The sequence below is a fragment of the Heterocephalus glaber genome, unplaced genomic scaffold, assembly GCF_053883595.1.
Source record: "Heterocephalus glaber isolate CG9 unplaced genomic scaffold, H.glaber_assembly_v1.0 deba00000122, whole genome shotgun sequence".
NCBI lineage: Eukaryota > Metazoa > Chordata > Mammalia > Rodentia > Bathyergidae > Heterocephalus > Heterocephalus glaber.
Window position 1 is genome coordinate 42,681,260 of NW_028258138.1, and position 26,912 is coordinate 42,708,171.

Here is a 26,912-nt window from a genome sequence, read left to right on the forward strand (position 1 = left end):
AAAAGCAAAACAGTAGAAACACAAAAGTCTTGCAGTACAGAAGTGGCTTAATAAACGATAGGATAGCTATACAGTAGAATATTTTACAATTGTACAGCATAATGAAGAAGATTTTTTTGTCCTCTTCCAGAGTTTCTCTTTCATTAGAAAATACATGCTGCAAAAGAAGTTTATACAGTACACTAGTTATTATACATACAGGTACATACCAGTTACTCCCAGTGAAGTCTATAATGTCCAAATTGAGGCTTTCCTTATATGGAAGTACTACTTCTCCCATACACTTACTCAAAATACTATTTCTCCCACATGCTTGTTTTAATATTTTCTAAAATAAAGAATATAAAGATGAAATAAAAACTAATTAAAATAATTACCTATAGAAGGGGAGGAATTAGAGGAGAAGGGAAAGAGATGGACAATGATTCTTTCCCATTATACCTTGGTTTTATAGTTTTGAATTTGGAACCATGTAAATATTTTAAAAATTAAATTTTAAAATACACACTATCTTTTGAAAAAGCAAAAGGACCTTGAGACAAATGAATCTAGCTATATATGTAGCTGGTGACCTAAATGCCCAGAGAAGGGTTATTTCAAGTAATTTATTTTATTTATTTATTCAGTGTGTGTGTGTTTGTGTGTGTGCGTGTTGCTAGGGATTGAACCTAGGGTCTGTGCATACTCAGTAGGCACCCTACCACTGAGCTACACCTGCAACTCTTCAAATAATTTAAAATCTCAGTATTTGGTACATCTCTAATGTGATATATCTTTTTTTAAAAAAGCACTAACAGATCTTTTCTTCATTTAATAAGTCATATTTTAGTAATAATATTGATATTCAGTTGAAACATAACAAGATAGAGCAAATGGTTAAGGGCAGTGTTATTAAAACTATACTTGTCAGCATACATGAAGAGAGATACCAATGAAGTCTAAGAAGGTAAATAAAAACTTAGTAATATTTGATTTGAAATAAATAAGAACTCATGTTTTAGCTTTAAAAAATGAAACAAACCTATTTCTAACTGTGTGCTCTGAAAGGATTGAGAAGCAATGACAAGTCAATAGCAGTGAATATCATTAGTGTCCACATTATGTCTTTAACATATCATTTTTTACAGAAATCTCCCTAAGAAACATAGGGAAATAGGCAATTTTGGGTCTCAGACATAGCTTCATGTTAGAAAGCAAAGAAATTATCAGCAGCTGTTGAAGTTGTACAAAGGAGGAGCCCAGAGCCCACCTGAAGGGGGCTCTGTATCCAAAGATGAGCAGCTTTGGGCCTTAACAAGAACAATAACTGCAATAAATGCAACTACATCAAATATATTTTAGAAAATCAATTTGTAATGATACCCCCTAAAAGAAGATCTTAACAACATGATAAAGCAACTATTATCAGTTTTGGGGGTGACTAGGGCACCAATGAATTACGAAAATTAGAAAATAAAACCAAAGGATCAAACATTTATCTTGATTTAACTGTGACTTGTATTTAAGAGTCACCAGCAAATTGATGGAAGCTAATTTTTTTTTACAGAAAACTCTGCCATTAAATACAGAAGGAATATAGAACTATTTTTATTTTATAAACAAAATAATTGGATTAAACAAACCATCGATTACTGTTAAATTCATTAAGTGAAAAGTTAATAAGGAACTCATTTTGAGTGGATCATACTATCTCAAATCCACAGATCAATTTTAATGTCACTAAAATATGACAATATAAAAGTGATACATCATCCTTTCTAGTTATCAGCAACCCCATTAGCTATGTTGCCAAATTATTTCACCCTGAAATTCATCTAACCTCCATATCTAATTGCCAGATGTAGGAAATATAAGATATGTATGTTAACGATCTCATGAAGAAGATATAGCCAAATCCTAAACATGTACAGTTCTACAAAAGATGATTTGTTTTCTTTTAAAAATAAATGCCATGGAAGGAAAAGAGATATTGTTGGAGTTGGGAGAGGGTAGGTATTACCGATTTTAAAGACTTAGGTGTGAAAGTCCCGAGTTCGATCCCCGGTACCAAAAAAAAAAAAAAGACTTAGGTGTGATAAATTGTAATGTGCATTTGGTTTGAATCTGATTATGAATATAACACTTGTAAAATGATATTGAGGAATATTAAGTACATTGAATAATATTAAAGGCTTTTTATTAATTGTGTTAGGTATGATAATGTGGAACTGTTTTGTAATTTTTTAAATTTTTGGTGAAGTAATATAGCCGAAGGGAAAAGAGTAGAAGGTGTATAGATCAGCATGAATGACACAGTATTGATAATATTTAAAGGTAAATGATAGTTCATTAGACTTACTATTCTGTATATTTATCGACACCTTTATTTTTTCTCAAAATTCTAACAGACTCTGAACAAGGACAGTCTAGTTATCACCCAGTATCAAAAGGGATTGGTTCCAGGACCCTTCACAAATACCAATATCCAAAGATGTTCAAGTTCTTCCTATAAAACAGAAGATTTATATGTAACTTATGCATATCTGTATACTTTATTTATTTATTTCTGTATTTATTTATTTATTTTGGTACTGGGGATCAAACTCAGGACCTTGCACTTGCGAGGCAGGCGCCGGAACCACTGAGCTAAATCCCCAGCCCTGACATCTGTATACTTTTAATTACCTTTAGATTGCTTATAATACTTTATATAATGTAAATGTTATGTAAATAGTTGTTACACAGTTCTGTATTATTTAAGGAATAGTGACAAGAAGGAAAGTCTGTATACAATCAGTACAGTGTTTTGTTCTTTTTTTTTTTTTCCCCAAATACTTTCTATCTGAGGTTGAATTCACGGATGCAGAGTCCATGAATACAGATGGTCACTGTATTTTATTAAACTTTTTGACCTCTGCCATCTAATAGGCAAATAGTGGTACTTCATGGCAATTTCTGTTATCTCTAGAAGTTGTCTGGTTTGTCATTTGATTCCCCAGTTACTTTTTTAGTGTTAGTTACTTTTCTCTTGCTGAGACAAAATACCTGACACACAGAGTTAAAGGGGAAAAGGTTTATTTGGCTTAAAGTTTATAGAGGTTTCAGTCCATAATCAGTTGGCTCCAAGGCAAGGTGGCAGAGGGGCAACAGAGGCACAAGCAGCAAAAGCAACAAGGCCACAAGAGACCTTAAGAGTGTCTTTCTGTTCCTTTTTTCTTATTCAGACTACTGGGATTAGGGCAGTGCCAAAGCAATCACTCTTGTGTCCTGGTTTAGTAACCACACACCCTTAATCCTAGCATCACACATTCCAGATTTACCTACCTTTGAAAAAGACTGCATGAGGGGACATCTAGACACAAGGAACAACACCCAGTTTGCTACTAAATGAATGTGTGTCTATGTGTGTATGTGAGTTGCACATAGTGTATTTATTAATGTGCAGTTTTACGCCAAGTAAACTAGAAGTAGCCCTGAGCCTTCAATAAATTTTACATTTACATGGACGTATTCACATACTAGAAATGTAGATGAGCCCAAATATAGAGTGAATAATTGACATTTAAAATGAAAGTTTGTATTTTATTAAGATAATTACATGAGATAAGGATATTTACATCATGATGCAGTTTAAGAGATAAGGGCATAATATGTAGCTGTGGGCCATGGAAAATAGCCCCCTTTTTTCCTGTTTGTTGGTTCTTTTAGGGCTACTGGTCTATTGTTTGTGCTTTCTCTTTTTTTTTGGTACCGGGGATTGAACTTGGGGCCTTGCACTTGTGAGGCAGGTGGAGGAACCACTGACCTAAATCCCCGGCCCCTTGTTTGTGCTTTCTTGATACTTCTTGATTTTGCTTTTATAGGCCAGTTCTTATTATTTTATCAGTAATAAATAAGGAAGAATGATGAGATAATACTAAAATACTTTCTAAATCATGTTCTGTAACCAGTAGATTTATAACTATTGAATAGAAGGACATGGTGAAAAATAATAGGAAATAGACCTTTTGCAAGTAGGAAGGAACCAAGAGATGGAGAGAGAGAGGAGGGCAGAGGGGAGAAGGAATAAAAAGAATGAAGACATGTTATGCACATGTACCAATTCTCCATAATGAGGGTTTCTTTTTTTTAATGCGGTGCCGGGGATCAAATCTGGGGCTTTAGGTCTGCTAGGCAAGTGCTGTACCACTAAGCTACAGCTCCGGCCCCATCCCATGATGATTGCAATCGTTAATTTAAAAATATTTTGAAGATGTCAATTGATTACAGTTTGTTATAAAACCACTTTGTTTTCTAGGTTAGCAAATAAGCAGGACAAAGAAGGGGCTTTAGGAGAAGCTGATGTAATTGAATATCTGTCTTTAGAAAAATTGGTTAATGAGCACAAGTGCCCATGTCAGATAGTAAGTACTTTTTCTTTTTTGCTTTTTACAAATATTTTTAGTATAACTTAGTTTTCACAGAGGTGATAAGTAGTCAAAGAACAACCTTAAAAGAATTTTTTTACATAGCCAATCATGCTGTTATTATTCTATTAGTATTAGTTACATTGTAATGTGTTTTCTGTTTAGCTGTTACTGACTTCCATGAGCTATCCTTCATGATTTCAGAGTTTTTAACATTGCTTTCTGTAAAGAATGTATACAAAAATGTTATGCTATAATTTTTTTAATGGGAAAGAAAAAGTATAAGACAAATTCAGAAATTCATAATGAATTTTGAAAAATTCATTGTCATACAATCTTAAGAGTTGTCATACAATCTTAAGAAAGATGCATGGGATTTAATTATTTGTTCTAGTTTCACAAAATTATTATTAGGTTGTCAATTTTATGGACGTTTGCTGCTATAAATTCATTGGTAAAGAAATTAAAACTTACTAATACTCTTAATAAGTAGATGTATTTTTCTTATGGCAGGTCTATTTTGTCTTCTAATAAAATTGTTTAAAATTATAACTTACAACTATCAACTTCTATGTCGTAGTGAGTCTTGTAGCTTACAGATGCCATATGTAAAATCTTTCAATTTCTATGTAATATTGAGGTATGTTTTACAAGTTATGTAAACATATGCTTCATATAAATATTTTAAGTGGCTTACTTTTGATTTGCCAGTAATTATACTTAGTGGTTAATGAGTACATTTGTGTGGAGAGCTTTTAGTTTTATTCTTTGAATCAAATAAACATCTATTGTAGGAACCTTGTTCGGCAGTCTTGGGGTATGGAAAGAAAATTGATAAGTCTATTAAAAAAGGCCTTTATTGGCTATTGCATATCATTGCAAGAGACTTTGATGCCTTAAATGAACGCATCCGAAAGGACACAACTGAACAACGAGCCCTGGAGGAACAGGAAAAACGAGAAAGAGCTGAACGAGTGCGAAAATTACGAGAAGAAAGGTAAATAGCCTAATTTTATACCACAGTACATTTGAAGAGTAAAAATATATGGCAATTTTATGAATACTTTGCAACTTTTGTTTATTCAGTCTACTTGTTCTATTCAGTTTTGTGTCCTTTTGTATGAAGGAGGATACTAAATAAATTGCCTATTTTATGGATCTTCGATCACCCAAGTTTAAGTGATAGATTTTTTACTTTCCTGGTGGTATTATACTACTTACATGTACTCCCTGTTCAGTCATTATTTCCCAGTTTCAAAATTTCATCTCATATCTTAGGAGAACATTTAGAGCAGTGGTTATCAACATACAGGGAGATTTTTACCTTTTGGGGAACATGGAGAAATGTCTGGAAAAATTTTTTAATTGTCACAGCCAGGTGGAAGGGAATATAGTACTGATACCTATTGTGTAGAGGCAAAGGATGCTGCTAAACATTTTACAATATGCAGGGCATTGTCCCACAACAAGGATTTATAAGGCTCAGAATTTAAAAAGTATAGAGACTAAGAAACCTTTCTTTAGACTTAGCAAATATAGAAGGTGAGACGTTAGAGGGTAAATTAACTTAAGAAAAATCTGATTTCGGTACTAATTTTGTCAGAAAGTAGACCACATTATACCATTTCAAGTTATTAAAATGTATATCTTTTTTTTTTTTTTTTTTTAGTACCAGGGATTGAACTCAGGTCCTTGCGCATGCGCAGCAGGCGGCGAAACCACTGAGCTAAATCCCTGGCCTCTAAAATGTATATTTTAAGTCATTATTAAATATGATGTGAGAAAGAAAACATTTAAACTAAGTTCACTAAACTATACTTTTAAAAAAGTTTGCATTAATTCTACTTCAGAATCATTTATAATTTTAATGCTGCAAGAAAGTGCTATGATTTGAATATAAGTTGAATTTAATACTTAGCTTTAGATTTCTCTTTCTCTTTTTCACTCAATTGTTACAAGGTGGAAGAAGGAGGAAAAAGAGGAAAATTGAAAAATATTTTTAAATGAGTTCATGTAAGATCCAAAGTTGCTTTCCATCAACCTAAGTAATACTGGCTTTTCATACTGTTTAACATAGCTGCATCCCCATAGGCAAAAACCCACTACTACTGACCTTTGTGAGGAAGGCTGTATTTATCTTAAATTATAGCGGAAGTCCTCTGACAGTGTTCTTCTTTAAATTGAAATAATTCCTTAAAGGAGAAATATTTGTAAAAATCACTCTCCTCCACTTTCCTGAAGTGCTCTATTATACGAACATGTGATCCATCTAGGTCTTTATCTAACCAAAGAAAAAAGAAGACAAGTGATCTTGAGGCAGCTGCCAATATGAGGTTTTAGTGTGAGAATCTTTGGTTTCATATCCTAGAGTATATTTTCATGATATAAAGCTCATTACAAGTAGTCATATATGTAAAATACCTTACTTATAAAAATAAAATATAGGGCTACTGTTTTCTGAAAACTTCCTTGCCCTATCTCCATGAAGAAAACAAAAACATGGGATTGAGGATGTAGTCAGTGGTAGAAAACGTAAGCATGTGTAAGGCAGAGAGTGGGGGGAAGAGGAGAGAGAGAGAGAGGAAGGAGGGAGGGAAGGAGGGAAGGAAAGAGGAAGAAGAGAGGGAAAAAATCAAGTTGGATACAAGAAACTTAATGTTAGTCATTTTAAGAAAGCTTTTACCTATTCTGCGTTACAGCAGGCTTTTCTAATACTCATTCTCCTTTCCTCCTTTCTCCTTAGCCTTGGCAGTTGTGGTCTGAGACCTCTCCTGTTTAGCTGAGACTCTCTAAAAATAAATTGGTATTTAAACAGGATAGATTACAGAGATTAGAAAATAATCTTTTTACTTTGCTAAATTCAACCTAATTGGTCCTCATAATCATTTCCAATTTTTTTTGAAAAATGGTAAAAACCCAATTTTGATATCAAAATAGTATATTAATACTATATACCTGAAACTGTTGCTAATAAATGAGTAACATGAATAACAATGACTCATGTTTTCCTTATTTATGAGTCCCCTTGCATATTTTGCCTTATTTGATCTTCAGAACACTTCAATGAGGTATTTTTTCCGTATTTATGGGGAAGCTGAGGCTCACGGATCTAGTCCAAGGTCATAAGAATAGTTAATTGCAAATCTCTAAATTTTGCCTTTCCAGATTCAGAATGAAAGGATATATATTTCCATGTTAGAACACAGTTAATAAATGTCATAGTAATTGAACATTCACATTGCTAATCTACTAATGTAGATGATGATCCATAATACTCATTTTTCTTCCTTTGGCTGCTTGTTTTAGTAACTTACTTTTCATGTATTGGGCAACATTAACTCCAAATCACAGAAATCATAATTGATTCATTAGTAACTAGTATGGGAATATTTAATCTGAATGATACAGGGAAACTTTTTTTACAATTTCTCATATTATTAAACAAAGCAGCAGTTTTTACCTGGCTATTCAAATGTGATATACACCCAGACAAAACTAGTACTACTTTTTTTTTATAGCACTACTTTGTCATATACTTGTATAAAATCTATAAATGTCGCGCTCTCTTCTTTGTACTGTAAATAAGAAACATCTTTGTGTATAAATAAAAACAGGTTGAGTTAAAGGAATGTTTCCAAGTTGTATTTAAAAATAGAAGACTTTTCTTTTAATGATGGTAAAAATAATAGCTTTGATTTTGGAGGGTAATTAATAATTTGACAAATATACACCTTTGCAAATGTGAAGAAATAATCTGTACATTAACATTAAGGAGTTACTAGCTGAGTGTGGTGGTGCATGGCTGTATTCTCAGCACTGTGGAGGCTGAGGCACGAAGATCCCCATGAGCTCGAAGCCAGCCTGGGCTACATAGTGAGTTCAAGACCAGCCTGAATTACATAGGGAGACCTTGCTTCCAAAAAGTGAAACAAAACAAAACAATGAAGAAGGCACTCATAAGGACTGTCATTTTGTCAGAATTTTTTCTTTTTAATTCAAATAACTAATTTCTTTTTCTTTTTGGTTGTTGTTGCTTTTTTGTTTTGTTTTGTCTTGTTTTGTTGAGACAGGATCTCACTATATAATTCACTCTGGCCTTGAACTTGATATGTAGCCCAGGCTGGCCTTGAACTCATGGCAGTCCTTCTGCCTCAGCCTTCAGAGTGCTGGGATTACAGGAATTCACTACCACTCCTGGCTTCAAATAACTAATTTTTAAATGAGGACAGAGGCCTATTACCTGCATAAGTTTTTTGGTTTTTGGTTTTTTTTTGGTATTGGGGATCGAACTCAGGACCTTGCGCTTGTGAGGCAGGCAGTGGGACCACTGAGTTAAATCCCCGGCCCACCTGCATAAGTATTTTTGAATTCCTCTCACTAATTCAAAGCTATGATGAGATGTTTAAATTACTAAGCCTACATACCCATAAACCTACTGCACATTGGTTTATTAAACATAATTCAGCACTTTTTACAAAGAAATTTCCATTTTCCCCCTCAAATAATAGGGAACAAAGAGAACAAGAGCAAGGAGAACTGGATGGAACCAGTGGTCTGGATGAGTTGGACCCAAGACCAATTACTGTCAATCCTTTCCAGCCTATAGCATCTGTAATAATGGAGGTATGAGTTGGTGCCAAATGTGATTTTTAAAAATATATTAAATTATAAAGTTGATGTTGTGAAAGGAGGAAGAAAGGAACAGTTAGTCAGTTTTCCATCACTGTGACAAAATACCTGAAAGTGACAAGTAAAAGGAGGAAAGTTTTATTTTGGCCCATGGTTTCAGAGGTTTCAGTCCATGGTTAGCTGGCTCCATTGTTTCTGGGTCTTTGTCAAGGCAGAATATCATGGTGGTGGGACATGGTAGAGCAAAGCTGTACACCTCATGGTGGCCAGGAAGCAGAGGGAGAGATCGATCGAGAGGAAGTGGCTGGGGGCAAAATACACCCTTTCAGAACCACCCCTACCCCCAATCCTTCCCCCTGCCAGTGACCTGCTTCATTCATATAGCTTCCACCTCTGCATAAGCCCGCTGAACTATTAAATTATCAGTAGATTAATCCACTTGATGAAATTAGAGCCATCATGGCCCAGTCACTTTCCAAAAGCCCACCAGCTGGGAACCATGCCTTCAACACAATGAGCATCTTGGGGGATATTTTGAATCTGTCGTAACACAGAAAATAGAATTATTTCTCCAAAGAGATTATTTCTAATGAAATTAAAGGTGAGAGACTGATTGAATATTTATTACTTTATTCCCCCTTTAAATTTTACTTTGGGAACTGGAGATGAAAAGCACCTGCCTAGCATGCATGCAAAAAAAAAAAAAATGAAAAATAATTTTAAATAACATTGATATAGTGTATAAAATGAACTAAATCTTCAAAATAAATTAGAATGAAAAATACATGTTGAATGTTGGAGCAGTTATTTCAGTTACTGTTTTAATCTATTCTTGTCATTTTTTTCATATAGTAGTAATATATTAGTCTTATTTACATTGTCTTTGTCCCAGTATTGCTGTTACTATCCCTTGTAATAATATTTAGGTGCTTGCAATGTGTTAGAGTACATAAACAATTTTAAACTGCAGTAAATGTTCTTGTATCTGAATATAGGAAATTTATTTTAATTTTGATTATCTCAGGTTTTACAAGATTAATTTGTAGATTTTAATTATGAAGAAGCTAAGCAGTGTGTGTGTGTGTGTGTGTGTGTGTGTGTGTGTGTTTTGTGTCTTTATTTTCATCTGGGGCCCAGGGTTTGTGTTGGCTTTGCTTTCATCACTCTCAGTGGCCAAGCCTCCTTTGAGGCAGGGCTTCCTAAGTCTGTTCCCTTCACACAGAGCTTATTGTGGATGCAGGCTGGCTGGTCCCGCCTGTGTTCTCTGCTTCTCTTCCCCTGTCACGGCCTCCTTCCATATAGGTGCTTATCTGGAAAGGTGAATGATTGCTTCTTCCTCGGGGCTGATGTTGAGGGAGGCACCTCTGTGGGTAAAAAGATGATGAGATAATTTTGATATTGCTTTTCTGCAAAATAATAGGTAATATGGGATATTTAATCTTAAGTTGCTCAGCTATCTGAAGATTATTTTATTAGCCCCATTGAATTTCCTCTAATATGTGCTTTTCTAAGTAAAGCCGTCTTAATAGCATGAACTATTGTCTCCATACTATCAAATACTGTCAAGTTTATAAAACTTGACAAGTATATAAACCAGTTATTTTTAATTCATTAAGTTTATTTGTACATTTTAGGTATACAATATGATGATATTCGTCATTGGAAATTTGTACCCTTACATGACGTATCTTGGTTCTTAATTTTTCCCCATTCCCGTGTCCTCCCTTCAACCCTTCCCCCCCTCCCTAATTACAAAGACTTTGTTTCCTTTTTTTCCTTTTCTTATATTCATTCCGTTCTCTTCTTTCCTTTCTCCTACCCCTTCTACTTCCCCTTCCCCTTTGGACCTTTTCTTTCTATTTCACATTATCTATTATACATTTTGATCCTCATTTACACTTTTGGTTTCTCACCCAGAGAAACTATTCAATATTTACACATGTATGTCCTATTTATTTCACCTAAGAGTATGGTCTTAAAGTGCATCCTGTAGTCTGGTGCAACCACTGTGGAAATCATTATGGAGATACCTCAAAAAACTAGGATTAGAGGTCCCATTTGACCCAGCTATTCCCCTGTGGGGTACCTTCCCAAAAGAATTAAAAGAATCACACCACAATGATATATGTGCACCCGTGTTTGTAGTGGCACAGTTTGTAATAGCTAAAACTTGGAAACAGCCCAATTGCCCATCAACTGGTGACAGAATAAAGAAGATGTGTGTGTGGTTTTTATTTTATAAAATGGAGTACTACTCAGCCATAAAGAATGAGAAGCTAGAGACATTTATAAAGTGCAGTTATTTTATAGGACTACCATGTGTAAAACTTACCTAGAAGGCCGTAGTGCTTCTTCCAGCATCCTATTTTTCACAATTTGAGGAAGAGAACAATATTGGTATAAAGCATAGAATACCATATATTGAAGGTCTATAAATTAATTAGTGTTATAGGGAGAATACAATTATTCTTCTTCGAAATTATGATAATTTTAAGAAGATGGTCACTCAGTAATGAAAACATTACCTATAATCTCTTTTTACCATGAAGAATCTTGTTTTCCACAAAATTCTTTTGGTATGTTTGCATTCCTCACAATATGTAATATTCATTTGATTTTTACCATAGCTACTAAAATAGTAAAGTATTATGAAGAATTGGTTCCAGACTAGACAGATAAAGGGAACAAACAGTAATAAATCTAATTATATAGGAACATATAATATAAAATAAAAATATGTCAAATCTGAGAGAAAAATATTGGAAGTGAACAACCATTTAGAAAAATATACATTACTGTGCATTGTGTGGCAAATTAAACTCTAGAAGTATCAAAGACTTAAATATATATAAATATATATTTGAAAGGTAGGCTTAAAAATGCTAATAGTATAAATATTAACATAGGCTGAGAGGATGAAAACTTTCAAAGATAAACCAGAAATCATAAAGTGAAAAATGGATAGATCATATTGTATTTAATTTTAAAAGTGCTGTTTTACAAAGTTAAAAGGAAAACATTAAAACAAAGCCAATCGTAGTAAAAAAATGAAACACATAGGATGTATAATCTGCTATAACTATGTAACTAGACCTAATGATAATAAGACAAAAGAAAAAAGAAAATTCTTACAAATTACTACAAAAGTAAATAGAAAAATGCATACCGGTTAGCACAGACAAAAGGGGGAAAATGGCAATAAGGGTATTTAATAATTCATTTTCCCTAGTGATAAAATTTTTAATTAATTAAATTAAAACAACACTAATTTAAATATTTGTTAGTTTACCAGAGATATGAAAGGTTAATAATGGTGTGCAGCATTGAAAATGATTTAAAGAAATATAATTCTCCCAACCTTTGCCTGAGGTATAAATTTATTCAATTTTTTCTTGAAGATAGAAGTGTGATTATATGTCATATTTTAAAATGTAGCAACCCTACTGATTCAATATTTTTACTGTTAGGAATTTAATATTAAAAATTAAAGAGAACAATATTTCTTACAATACTGGAAAAATTAGAAATCAGAATTCCTTGCTTATTGTAAAGGAATTAGTATAATAAGATAACCATTTCAAATGTTAATATAATTGTTGAAAATAATAGCAATGAACACTTATTTTCTATATATGAAGAACTGTTCTAAGCACTTCATACATTCACTGGCATGGAAAGAAACACTATTCTTAAAAACTTAAATTCTTTTTTGTTTAAACAAATATGTATATATAGAAAGACAGTCATACACTTATACATGTTTGTGGGTGGTGTATGTCATGTACATTTGTGTTAAAAGGCAGAAAAAAAACCTCATAATGATTACACACTGAATAGTGGTCATCTCTAGGTTGCGAAGTTACTGGTAACATTTGTTTTCTTTCTTTGTACTTTTTGTGTTTACTGAATATTTAATAGCATTGATACATTCAACAGTAATTTTAATAGAAATATCACAGTGCCTTTGAAATCACAGTATGGTCTAACATAAACATTCTTAAAGTAGTATTAGGTAAATGATGTTAAATTGATGTTAGATGTTTGATATAACCATTATACATTATAATAAAGATGTTATATTTCATTTTATTTAGAATGAAAAGAAACTTGAAAAAGAGAAAAAGAAGCAAATGATGGAGAAAGATAGTGATATTTGTCCCCTGAAACAGAAAATGGAGCATGAACAAATAGAGACACAAACCCAGACTAGTGAAAACAGCCAAAAAAACAATGAGTTTGAAGTAGTAGAAAATTATAAGGAGGCATTAACCAAGCAGTTGGAGAATAAAGATGAGACAGATTGGCGATCTTCAGAATCAGGTGAAAATGTATTTAAAGTAACATATATATGTAGTCATTTATCATGTTTATTTCCACAAAAATACTGTAATTTTTTTGTCTCCAAATGCATTATCTTGATTTTCTCAAGATCTGTAGTTACTCATTAACCAGTTTTCTCCTAATGCATTTTTCTGTGTCAGCTTGATATATGGTCCTTTATAAAAGAATTCAGAAAATTCAGTTTTGAAAAATTTGAAATACAGCCTAATTTCTAGGATTTCCTGGGATTTATTTAATTTTTAAGCCTTTGTTGTTATTTGTTAAACTATTTAATATTAAAGCTTGCATCACTTTCTTTATTGTTTGTTTCTATAAGATTTAAACATCATGAAAACATTTTCAAAATCTTGTCAAGGGCTGTGACGTATCTCAGTAGTAGAGCATACGCTTAGCAAGTACAAGGCTCTGAGGTCAATCCCAAGTACACACACACACATACACACACGCACACACAAATAGCTATCAAATAGCCATTTTCCTTTATTTTAATACTGTATAAAATTTGCATTGCAAAACTTTTTTAACTGCCGATGTGCCTTAACAATGTTCATATGTGCTGGTGTCATGGGAGACTGTGTTTGGAATCAGAAAATCAGGTATAGAATCCACTTACTAGATATACATTAAGTGATATAACAGCAGTTCCCAACTTTTGTAGCACCAGGGATGAGTTTTATGGAAGGCATTTTTTCCATGGACAGAGTGTGAGTGGAAGGTGAGGGATGGGATGATTCAAGCACATGTTTATTGTGCAGTTTATTTTTGTTGTTACTACATTGTAACATACAATGAAATAATTATATAACTCACAGTGGTGCAGAATCACTAGGAGCCCTGAGCTTCTTTTCTTGTAACTAGACCATCCTATCTGGGGGTGATGGGAAAACAGTGACACCTGAAGTGTGTTGGTTTTTCAGTCTACTCCAAAATCTTGTTTTGGTTGCTGTCACTGTAGAAAACCTTTCTTGACAAAGATAGGATATAGGAAATGGAAGCAGGTTTTCCAGTGTTTTTGTGGCAATCTCAGGATATTCTACCTTGACTGTAATCCAGAATGTATAGAGGTTTGAGGTTGTCTCAAACACAATTTTTTTTTTTTCAGTACTAGGGATGGAACCCAGGGCCTCCCACATGCTAGGCAAGTGCTCTACCACTGAGCCACACCTCAAACATACTTTTAAGGTCGCCATCATTTTCACTTTGAAGCAATTGATCCTCTTCTAGCATGAAGTCACTTCACCTGGCTTATTGACAAATGGGTCGTGGGTGCATTCCTGCTGTGTTCAGAGTTATTTTGTGGTTAAGAAGTAATATTCAAACTCTTTTGAAAGCCAAGATAAGTGATCATATTCCAGCTAGAAAACAGAAGGCCCTGGTTCAGTCTCTCAAAAAGCTCTGCTAATGTATGAAACATGTCAGAAATCCTAATGTTCACTCATTACCCTCATAACTCCAGTTTGACTTTAAATGCAGGCACTTTATGTGCCAACTTGAATGTATTTGTTGTTCTCCCCTGAAGTGACAGATTGAGATCCTTGAGCAGGTTCAATATGTCACATAAGTAAGCAAGTTTTGTGGCTCATTCTGTGTCACTGAAATGTGCTCCAGTGATTGCTGTTTTCCTAAAAGATATCCCTGGAGTGGCTTTCATAAGTCAAAAACTCTGGCCAGTATTCCACCTTTAGAAAGCCATCTCATTTCTGTGTATAAGAGAAGATAGTGTGCTTTGCATCCATCTCTTCACAGAGCTTCATGATGTTTGTGAGTTAAGTGCAAAGACTTAAATACTTTTGCAGCTCTGGTGTTGCTTGGCAACAAAAGTACACATAATATATCTTCATGCACATCCTCCTGAAAAGTGTATTACACAAAACAAGCATTTTTGCTTATTATCTACACCAGTAGACTCATCAAAATGGATTGTCTACCACAGTGACTCAGTAATTCTAACAATTGTGCCTCAGTGTCTTCCAGTATTTCATCAAATTGTGTGGTTATGGTGCTGGCTGAAAGAGGAACAGGTACTATCTTCTGAACAGTAGCTTCTCCTGAAAGTTCCTGACAAATGTCCTTGGCATAAGGCAGGATTAACTCTTACCAATACTAAAGAGCTTCTTAGTTTTAGCTACGTGGTTATCCACTAAGAAAGGTGCTTTCTGTGCAGAGACATTTGATGAAGTTGTGACCTTCAATAATTGCTTTTGTTCTTCATCTTCACTGTTTTTGTTTTTGTTTTTTTTTGTCCTTTGCTGTATTCCAAAGGCTTGTCTTTTAATGCTTAGACTCCATATGGCAAATAAATTTTGAATATTTCATGGCTTTGTTGGATTACTGATGGGAACATACTATACAGGGCATGCTTGGAGAATTTGCATTACTACTTACAAGGAACCCTCATAATTTAAATAAGACTCTTGGTATTTTCTTTTCAATACAGATTTTGTATTTTTGGCATCTTTAGTATCTTCTGCTGTCTCATCACCGGGCTCTCTCTCTCTCTCCCTCCCTCCCTCCCTCTTTGAACAGGGTCTTGCTATGTAGTTCAGGCCAGCCTTGAACTCACATGTAGCCCAGGCTGGCCTGGAACTAATGGCAGTCATCCTGCCTCAGCTTCCCAAGTGCTGGGATCATAGCCATGTTCCACCACACCTGAATATCTTGCCTTCTTTTCAAAGAAGCTGTCCAGTTTTTGGCTAGACTAGTTTGTGGGCTTAGAGACTGAGAGAAGTGTGTGGGTAAATAAAATAATGGGCAGGTCTTGTGCAGACTAAAATAGCTATCAAATTCTAACATAAAGGCAGCCATCCTGTCCAGCTGTACAATTGAAGTACATCAACTTACTATAAAGCCTGCTGCCGTATGCAGCTTGTCACTTGCCACTCACTGAAAGGTTTTTGATCAGAGTCTGCAAGCAATTTATTTATTATGATCTCTGTGTAGTCAAACCTCTCTTTTAATGTTTATCTGTATTTGCAGTCACTCCCCAGTGCCAGCTTCACTGCCTCAGCTCTCCCCAGATCACCAGGCTTGAGATTCTCATAAGGAAGGAGCACACAACCTAGACCCGTGGCATGTGCAGTTCACAGTAGGCTTCGAGCTCCAATGAGAATCTAATGCCACCACTGATCTGACGGGAGGCAGAGCACAGGTACTAATGTAAAGGATGGGAGCAGCAGTGAATACAGATGAAGCTGTGCTCATTTGCCTGCTACTCGCCTCCTGCTGTGCAGCCTGGTTGGGGACCCTTGTAATATAACATTGTTCAGATTTAGTTTCTTCATCTCTAAAATGGGGTAAACATCATCTTTATTCACAGGGCTTTTAAGGTTACTTGTAAAGTAACTACAATATTCCTTCCAGAGAGGATGGGCCCAATAATTACTCCCTTGCCATTCCTATTTAGTGATATAGCTCCATTGTATTTAAGGATTTTTTCAAGTATCCTAGGGTTCATGAAAATAAATTCTCAATCCCTGTGTTGAAGTTAGCCAACCTCAATATTTTGCTGAATGATAAATATATTTGAAGTTATTCTTTTTGTTAAATAAGAAATTAGAACAGCCATTTTAATACCCATATAACTTGCCATGAGCAGGTAAAAGAAGATTGCCTTAAGATAGTATTCTCTTTAGTTTGTAAAACGACTCTAACCCTGACACATTGTTAAATATAAAGGCATTCAGCAAATGATTTTAAAATATAAGATAGGGAGATCTGAGGTAGTAAGTCATGTAACCACAATCATACCATTATATTTTATACTTTAAAGCATCCCTTTAAGGTTCATTGCATTATTTAATACAGCATCATAGTATTCAACACAGCAATCCTGGGGCATATTATTTCCATTATATATATGGGAAACCAGGGACTTAGAGAGGTTGGATAACTTAAGATTGTATGTTTTTACTGTGGTTGGGCTGAAAATCAGGTCCAAATCTTATGTTCCATGATCTATACTCTTCAATGATCCTGAGCTGCTGCTGATCGTAAAATATCATGTGGTTTTGGAGTTCTCCTTTCATTCTCCCAGCTATAAACTACAACTCTAATCAGAAAAGATTGCTCTATTTCTACCTAGAGTGAGATGTCTCAAATGACACTAACTTGTTTAGAAAAATAATTTGTTTCTAAATATATTTGTATTTCTTACTGCTTTATAGGCTTCACAGATGTTGACTCTTATGTTCTGTGTAACTCATTTTAGAAAGTATATATATATATGTGTGTGTGTGTGTGTATATATATAATGTATTACATATCAAGTTAGCCATCCATTAAATATTTACTCTTAGTAAATTCAAGTTCACATTTGGTTATTGATAGCATTTTCCAACGAAGATGTTTCTGTAGTAATAATATCAGTATTCTCATTTTATCCTTTGTTTTCTATCTTAGAAGTTCACTTCTTCCTGAAGATATAATGTTTTCTATTATAAAAAAAATTTCACTTTTCCCCAATGGTATTAAATTCTATATTTATATTATTATAGGTAACAGTAAAAAGAAAACTAAGAAACTAAGAATGAAAAGGAGTCACCGAGTAGAACCAGTTAATACAGATGACTCTGCTCCTAAGAGTACAACTCCACCTCCTCCCCGTCCTGGTGAGTAAATTGATATACTACATTTAGTAATATGACTTTAAACAATAAAGAAAAAAAGAAAAAGAAATAAATTGTATAGTTTTTATTTAGTGTATTATTTTCTAAATCTATGACAATCATTCAGTTTTTCTACATGTAAAATTTATCAATGTAAGTATCATTATTTATAATATAAAATAAAAAGATAAAATTATTAGGGAAACCTTACCCAGTAATTCTCAGAATATGTTGAAGTTCAATTTGAAATAGCAATACCCAGTTTGCTAAAAGGAATTTAAATTTATTGGATGGATTGCTAATGTTAACTTTTAAAATTTTGGACCTCTCATCCTTGAGGTCACCTAGATACATGAATTTTCCCAATATAAATCCAACATACATGCCCACCTCCTGTTACATGGATTAAATTGAGTAATGCACATAAACTAGTAGGTCATCATTACACAATACTTATTATAGGTGTTCAGTAGATAGATACTTGATGACTAAATTAGTATGTTTTTAGTGTCCTTTTAGCCTGACTGCAGGCTTTAGACAGTAATATTTTCTTTTAGGAATTTTTAAAAGACCCATTTCGAGTATCCCATTTAATAAAACCATAATAAAACCATTTCTTTCAGCCTCTGCTATGGGTTAGAATAGTAACATAAAGCTTATTCATGATGATAGTGAAAGGGCTTATTTATATTTTTAGTTAAAGGTGAATAAGAACTTAAAGTAGATGTTAGCAGCCTATACATTATTTATATTTTGAAGTAGAAACCATTTAAAATGGATTTGTTGCTGTTCAGTGTTGTGTCATTTAGAAAATTTGAATTAACTCTGAATTTTATATATACTTCTTGTCAAAGGAGGGATCCTCTCAACAATCTTAAAGAGACATATGTTTAACAGTGTTTTACGTGTTTTTCTTTTTCTTTAGTTGGCTGGGGAACCCCCAAAGTCACCAGACTTCCAAAACTTGATCCTCTTGGTGAAACACGTCATAATGGTAATGCAAAAGGATTCATTTTCAAACACCACATGTACATATACATCCATTTTTATTTACTTCATAACTTCAGCAAACAATATTTTATTTTTGAAGCCTTTTAAATCTACTGCCATCCTTTTTAATATACTTTTTGCTTTATTCATTTAAAAAATTTTTCAATATATTTTGCATCTATATAATTTGATTTTTATTTATTTTAGGCTATAAATGTAAAAGAATCACACTTGTGCCTATCCTTACTAAACTTATGTAAATACATATGAAAAGGGGAAAGGAGGACATTAAATTTAAATATGAGACATTAAAATTACATTTACAGTATTAAAAAGAAAACCTGTATGGTCCTGCACATATACATGATATACTCTGTGATAATGCCACACACATTTTTTTTCTTAGTAAGACAGATGCTGAACATTAAAATGAAGAAAAGACCAACAAAATCAGTAAAATCAGAGAATAAATCAGTAAGGCAAATACAGTTTAATTAAATGAAAATTTACTGAAGTCTTTCTTAAGAACACAATTCTTTGAGTGAAATTAACATCAGCTATAATCCAGCCAGTTGATGCCATTAGAACTCTAGAAAGCAAAAACTAGAGACCAGACATTTTGGAGTAATAGAGAACACCTTGTACAATAGAAGTTATGGACCACCAGTCTGGGTCTTTTCAATAAGATAAGATTTCTGCAAGGTGGGCCAGGGATTTAGCTCAGTGGTTCTGTCACCTGCTTCGCAAGCACAAGGTCCCGAGTTCGATCTCCAGTACCAAAAAAAAAAAAGATTTCTACAAGGAGAAAGAATAATTATATATCAATGTAGCTTACTAAACTTGTTTGTTCAAAATTTCTAATGACCTTTTTGATAGCTCTGTGTTAACCTACTCTAAAACTCTAAGTACCCTAAGGAGAGCACTTAGTAGGAGAAAAAAAATGTAGAACTTAGTAAAGCATTACTATATAATTTGATATTATACCAAACCCTATAAAATATTTTATTCAAATTATATAAATATAAGTGTACTATTTGCTCTTTTCAGAGCACTATAGGTGAATAATGTAATATTTCATTATAATTTAGTGAAAAGCAGAAGGTTTTTTTGTATTTCTAAAGATAGGCACGTTTGTCCTTAGAATGTATAAAAATTACTGATAAGGTTATTTCCATTAGAATTATGTATCTTTATTTGACTTACTGATTTTTTATTAACCATTTTTTATTAGTACATATTTGTCACACATATTGATAGCATTCATCGTCTGGAATTTCTACCAGTAAATAATATATCTTGATTCTTTTTTTCCCATTCCCCTTCCCTCCCTTGAATTTTTCTTCCCCTTCCCATTTACAGAAGCTTTGTTTCCATTTTTTTTTTCTTCTGTTTTTTTCCTCTCTCTTCCTTCCCTTCCTCCTGCCCCCTCCCTTGTTCCCCTTCCCATTTGGAAAGGTTCTTCCTACTTCTCAATATCTATCCTCCATTATGCTCCTTATTTACAGTTGAATTTCTCACATAAGAGAAACAATCTCATTATGTAAACTTGTGTGTCTAATTTAGTTCATTTAAGACTATGGTTTTGATGTTACTCATTTTTATATCATGATGTTTTTATTGACTGTAACAGGTTAGTTCCTGATTTATTATATAACTGAGTGAATTTATACATATATTTGAATATATTATGAATTTAAATGTAGTGTTAGAAGAAGCAAGCAGGATAATGTTAGTGTGTTTATATTTATATGTACAATCATATACATATAAAATAATTTCATATTACAGATTTTTTTCTCTTACTGAATTTATCATTCAGTAAGCACGTACTTTATATTTGACATCAGCTAACATATTTGTAATACTAAGATGAGTGAGACATACATTCTGCTTTTGTGGAGATCTTCATCTAAGGGAGAAAATAATACTTCAGCTTACTGTTGTGTCAGTGACAACAATCTGTGATGTAGAACCTTCTATGCTTAGACTGCCTGAGCAGTTAGAGAAAGTAGTATTAGAACTGGGCCTTCAAAGAATGAGAAGGAGTAGTAGAAGAAACAGACTATTTAAAGTAGAGAGGCAGGAAAGAATATTATTTATTTGGAGAATAGCATGTGACTGGAGATTAGGGTCATGCACATAGAATGGGTAAGAAAGAGAAAATTTTAAATTACAAAGAACATTGAAAATAGAATTCTAGCTTAGGGCCAGATTTTGAAGGTCTCACATATTTGTTAAGATGTATGGACTTTCTATAATTCTTAAGAGATAATATTTATTTTTAGCATGGAAAAAGTTGTATTAGGTTTGATGCTCAGGAAAGTAATTTTTGTTTAAATGTACAAAATATAGACTTGATGATGGCTTTGTTGAGGTAAGAATCCAAGTTATGAGGCTGTTGCTGTAATCCAAGAGATAAGGGATGGAAATTGAATAGAAAAAAATTATGCAAAGAATATTTTAACAGTTACAATAAGTAACATGTAGTGCATGAAGTGTGGATGAAGAGTAAAAGGAACAGAGCATAGTTTGGGCCAGAAGTTAGAAGTTTGATGCTGTCCCTAATATTGAGACTATGTGAGGAAAAAGGAAATCAATTTTTGAGAGATACAGATTTCTTTAGGCTTATCTGTTTAGAAATGTCTGAGTGGCAGTACAGGTGAGATTCAGGTGCTGAGGAGAAAAGAAGGGGCTCAGGTCAGTGGGTAGGGGAGGATTTGTAGGTAGCTCCCCTCAGCCCCAGCAGTCACCACATTATAGGAGTTCTTTGCCCATACAGGTACACTTTGTTTTACTGACTGAACACAGTTGAAGAAATGATAGCTTGCTGTTCATGAGGGAAAGAATATACGAAGAGACACAAAGAATTCATGGTGACATTCAAGGGAAAAATTACAATTAAAGACAATTTGAAAAAAAAGGTAGAAAATGAACTAAAAAGAGTTTCCTCTAACCTCACTTTTCTGTGTTTGTTTTTAAATGAGAACTCCCAGGAAAGACTTATAATAAAATAGTTAATAATAAGACTTATAATAGACTTATAATAAAATAGTTAAGTTTAAGCTACACTCTTTTAACATTTTAATTAATTTTCATCATATCAAATTTTAGCTTCTCAGTACACAGACAATACTATACCTTCACAAATTTTTAAATAGCTTTATTAATTTTTCAGTAAATTTTAAGTCAAGTTATATTTCATTTGGGGTTTAAAATATGTAGTCAACTCTTTGTTAATTGGGGAAGAAAGCACATGTAATAAATTTAAATTGTTAATGTAAAAAGTTTGTATTAAGTAGTTTTGGAAAGTTATAAGGAGACATTCATGGGATAATTGCATCCTTTTCTTTTTCACATTTATTTGCCTTTGTATGTATAAGCATGTTGATAAAAGGTTGATGGCAAGTAGCCAACAAATATATGATGAAGTAGCATATAATTAAGAATCTACTCCAGTTTCCCCATAAATTTCCCCAAAAGGTCAACATTGAACCAAGTTTGTGAACTGAGCTACCACTGTAGTTTGGTAGTTAAAACATGCTGAGTTGAAAAAGATCTTGCTAACGTTAGATTGGGACTTTTTAAGGCAGGTTCTATACTTTGATTATAGACATTTACTTTAGTAACAATTTCACCTACTTCTCTAATAACTTTTATAGCCTACAAAATTTGCTCAGTGTAGCAGGCGAGACAGATGCTTCAGAGAGACTTAAGAGATTGTGTATTTACCGTATGAACACTCTGAATCTGTATTTTATCAATGTTATGTATTATGTATTGCACTTTATGAGAAATTAATCAACACTTCTTCTAGATGCAAAGAATGAATATGCAAACTAAAGAATATTTTTAAATCTTAAAATTATGAAAGAAGATAAAATGTTTTGTATAATTTTACTGGTCCTCAATTTTCAGGTTAAAAAAGTTTGAAGATCTTTATAAAAATGTGTTTTCCCAATTAAGTTAGTCATTTTAGTTGGGTACCCTGATCAACAGTATCTTCTATGATTGGGGCAATAAGAAGCCAATTTTTTATAGTATAATCCCATTTTGGGGGAAAGAAATAGTACAAAATCTCCTAAAATCAAACATTCCTTGAGAGGAAAAGAAAACAAAAACATTTTTTGCACATGGAGTTGATACATATTTTTTTACTAAAGTATTTTTAAATTCCAGAAGTAAAATCTGCGACAAAACATAATCACTCTGGGTTAATTATAAGTTCTATTATGTATTAAAATTCTCATTCATTTTGAACTCAAGAAATTAGAGGATGAATACTTTAAATTTATCAAAATAATTAAGTGCTTATTACCACTTTAATTATAACAATAGTAATAACTACCATTGGGGCTAAAAATTTTTAACTCTTCCAAATAATTGTATTAAATGAGCAACATTATCCACTTTCTGTTCATGAGGAACCTATACTCCAAGGTCATGTAGCTAAGAAGTGGCAGAACTAGGATTTAAACTTGGTTTGTCCAGCTTTGAAGCACATACATCTAACTCATGTTGTACTGTTACATTAAGATTTGTTAGGGCATCCCTGAAGCTTAATAGTTGCTTTGAATTAATAGTTGCTTTAAAAAAAAATTCTCTCCTAATACCTTTTTTTGGGGGGGGGGGTGCTGGGGATCAAAGTTGGGACCTTGCGCTTGCGAGGCAGGCAGTGGAACCATTGAGCTAAATCCCTGGCCTCCCAATACCTTTTTAATATATTTATTTCAAATGATCCTGAACACCTATACTTCTAGAATAATCTTAATAGATCGAAAGTACTTATTGATGGTTTACACATGCCATTAAATTTAGAAGCCAATTTATGATGAATAAGGGATAGATATTTATTATAAAGGGCAAGACATTTTTGTATAAAATATGTCCCAAATCACTGAATTGTATTGATTCATTATTATAAGAGCCCAACTTGCTTCTCCTAAAATACCTACAAGTAACAGCCACTACATAAGAATATATGTCATGTGCAAATACTGATTTATCAAGGCCTTAGAAATATATTGTATAGATTTTAAATATTTTGAATTTGTTTGGTTCTAATGTGAATGTGCAATTGGAAACAAAAATAATAATGTATATATTCATTTGGTGCAACTTCTTAGTCACATACACTCTAGTTGTTCGGTTTTGAATTAATTGAAATTTTCTTCAATTGATTTTTTATTTTGCCTATCTTCTCTACCCATTGCTTCACTTAACAAGTTGGTATATGTCTTACTTTTTAAAAGATGGTTGACAATAATAGACTACGTCAAAAATTTTGATTACCATAACTATTTTGTGTTCTTGGTTTCCCTTGTTTGTGTAGATTTCTATGGGAAGCCTCTTCCTCCTCTGGCTGTGAGACAGAGACCTAATAGTGATGCTCAGGATGTGATCTCAAAACCGAGTCATGTGGATTAGCTCTCTTAACATCAGCAAGGTGAACTGGGACCTCTTTCTCAAAAGGAGAGAAACCTTGATCATTGATGACTAGGACCAGATTACCATAGTGATTTTCGTGAGAAGATTGATAGCCAAGGACTTATCCTGATAATTACTTCTCCACGTTGTTCATGGTTAAAGCAGAAAGGAAACTAAATGACAAATAGATGGGATGAGCATTTGGACCAAGTTAACAAGATGAAATTTTGACTTTGGTTTACACGTCCCCATTCATGGGCATATCCCTGAAGGAAAACCTCGTCAGAAAAAGGCAATGGACTCTGCATACTTTCTTTGTTTGCTATCCTGTATTTCTAAGTTAAACATTTTTAAAAGTGCATATCCATGGAAGGGGAACTCCTGGGAATTTATAACCTAGATTTTTGACTATTTTTGTATTTTTCTATAACTTTTAAAAAAATTACTGTTACATTGTGCACTTTTCTACAAATGTTTTATTTAAATTGTCTGGAAAATAGTCAGTGTACTTGACAGACATGAACTATATAAACAGAAATATTTTATGGCTCAAGGTATGTTTTGTAATAACATTATTTTTGAACTCTATATCGTAATTTGACTTTCAAAATAATACCTTTTAACACAACAGATTCTCTGATCTTTATTCTACCAAATTATACAATTTGAAAATATTACCCAAAGAGAGAGTTCAAATTTGTTTCTGTTGTTTGTTTACTTTGATAATAATCTCAATAAATTAGAGGCTTGATATATCTTTTTAATGTAATTTTTAAAAATTAATAAAGATATGTTCATGAGATATTATTAAAAGTCCCAATAAACTCCTGTTTTAAATGTCAGACACTTTCAGAGATCAGGTGCTTTCTGTCACTCCTTTGTTCTAATAGAACCCATAGTGACTCTTTTAGATTATTCTAATTCTTTCATGTATTGAAGTTAAAGGCAAAAAATATTGAAAAATATACTGCAGGGCCAGAGACTTGTATTTTACAAGTAGCTTGAGTACTAAAGCAATAAGTTGGCTCAAACACTTTTATAAAGAAATGATTCCAAAACAATTTCTCAACTTAAAACTTCTCTTGCTCTTAAGAATGACATCCATAGGATTCTTTATTCTGTTATTTTGGCAAATTATATATATTTTTAGTAATGGATTCATAATATTTATTTGACAGCATGCCTTTATATCCAGGTGAAAATCATATATCAAAATAATTTCTCTATCATTTTGTTAAGATTGGTGCATTTGGTACTGTACACAGATAGCAAACATACAGTGTTATCTGAGGATAACATAAACAAGTACGTCTGAGTTGTTTAATATGATTAAAATTTTTACTTTAGAGCATCACATTTTATTCACATGTTTTAACTGACTGGACTTTAAATCAGGCTCCTTTTTACTATAGTCCGCATGGTACAGTTTCTTGGAATTTGTACATGACCTATCTGGCACACTGAGCAAAATCATTCTACATCAGATGCAAGACAGATAACAATCCAAATTTGAGAAGTGATTGAAATGCCAGGGAAAGTATTACAGGAAGATACAATGTAAATTTTGAACTGGAATTTAGAGGAATAATTGCTCATCTTTTTGGTTCCTTTTGTAACATTTATATTATGCTGTTTAGTATTCATCTGGTTTAAAAATAAAGTTCTTAACATTTTTGTTTCCTACTAGTTTTTACTGTAATACACAATAATTACTGATTCTATTTAAAAATTTTAAAAATGGTTTTGAAATTAAATGTATTGTAAAATAGAATCAATGTTTCATATAGCTCTCAAAAATTAATTTGCTTTCCTGAAGTATTCTACAAATGCTTTAAAAGGTATTTTGTAAATCGAGGTAGATTTTAACAATTAATTGCCTATTTTGATACATACTACATTTTTATTCTTAATTATCTTGAATTATGACATTTTCACACAATAAAAATTATTTATATCAGTAGTTTTTCTTTTCATTCATTGGGTTTAAATCATTTTCTTTGGATAATAAGTAAAGATTTTTAACATGATTGTTAATAGGTGAATCAGTAGAATAATGAACTTATTTTCATGAAAAAGATTTTGTGCAAATATATATATATAAATAATTGAGAAACAATGTTGTGATTTTTAAAGGCAGCTAAATATAGCATCATAGCCCCTTATGATTCTAGATGGTCCATTGTCTTGTCTTTTGTTAAAGCTACTGGCTAACATATTTTTACTTATTTAAAAGATATTTCTGTGAGCTCCTATTAGAAAATTTGTACGTGTATACTACATATAATACTACATGTAATTGATGCCAAGTATCAAACTACACATAGAAACTACACTAGAAATGTTGCAAAATGCTAGTGATCTTTTTTAGAGTTATTGGTTCTGTTTTTCTCCATTTTTGAAATAGTTTTATAATTTGGTGTATTTTTATAACAGGAAAATCAAATTTCAAATTTTATATAAATTATTGAAGCGCAGTGTTTAGTGCAAAGTTTGGCTCTTTTAAATGCTAAATTAAAATCTATAATTTACTTAATATGTA

The 26,912-nt window shown here is 32.8% G+C and overlaps 1 protein-coding gene across 4 annotated transcripts in view; it reads left to right on the forward strand.

The window, feature by feature from the left end:
• The window catches only part of Arl13b (ARF like GTPase 13B), a 72,220-nt gene extending 46,169 nt beyond the window's left edge, over positions 1-26,051 (forward strand). For all 4 annotated transcript variants that reach the window (XM_087214092.1, XM_021238817.2, XM_004857923.4 and 1 more), the window contains 7 exons: positions 4,277-4,382; positions 5,180-5,382; positions 8,894-9,008; positions 13,109-13,334; positions 17,849-17,962; positions 18,885-18,953; positions 24,279-26,051. In XM_087214092.1, coding sequence (XP_087070218.1) covers positions 4,277-4,382; positions 5,180-5,382; positions 8,894-9,008; positions 13,109-13,334; positions 17,849-17,962; positions 18,885-18,953; positions 24,279-24,373 — 928 coding nt within the window. In that variant the 3' untranslated portion in view covers positions 24,374-26,051. The remainder of the gene's footprint in view (positions 1-4,276; positions 4,383-5,179; positions 5,383-8,893; positions 9,009-13,108; positions 13,335-17,848; positions 17,963-18,884; positions 18,954-24,278) is intronic.
• Positions 26,052-26,912: the final 861 nt, after the last annotated feature.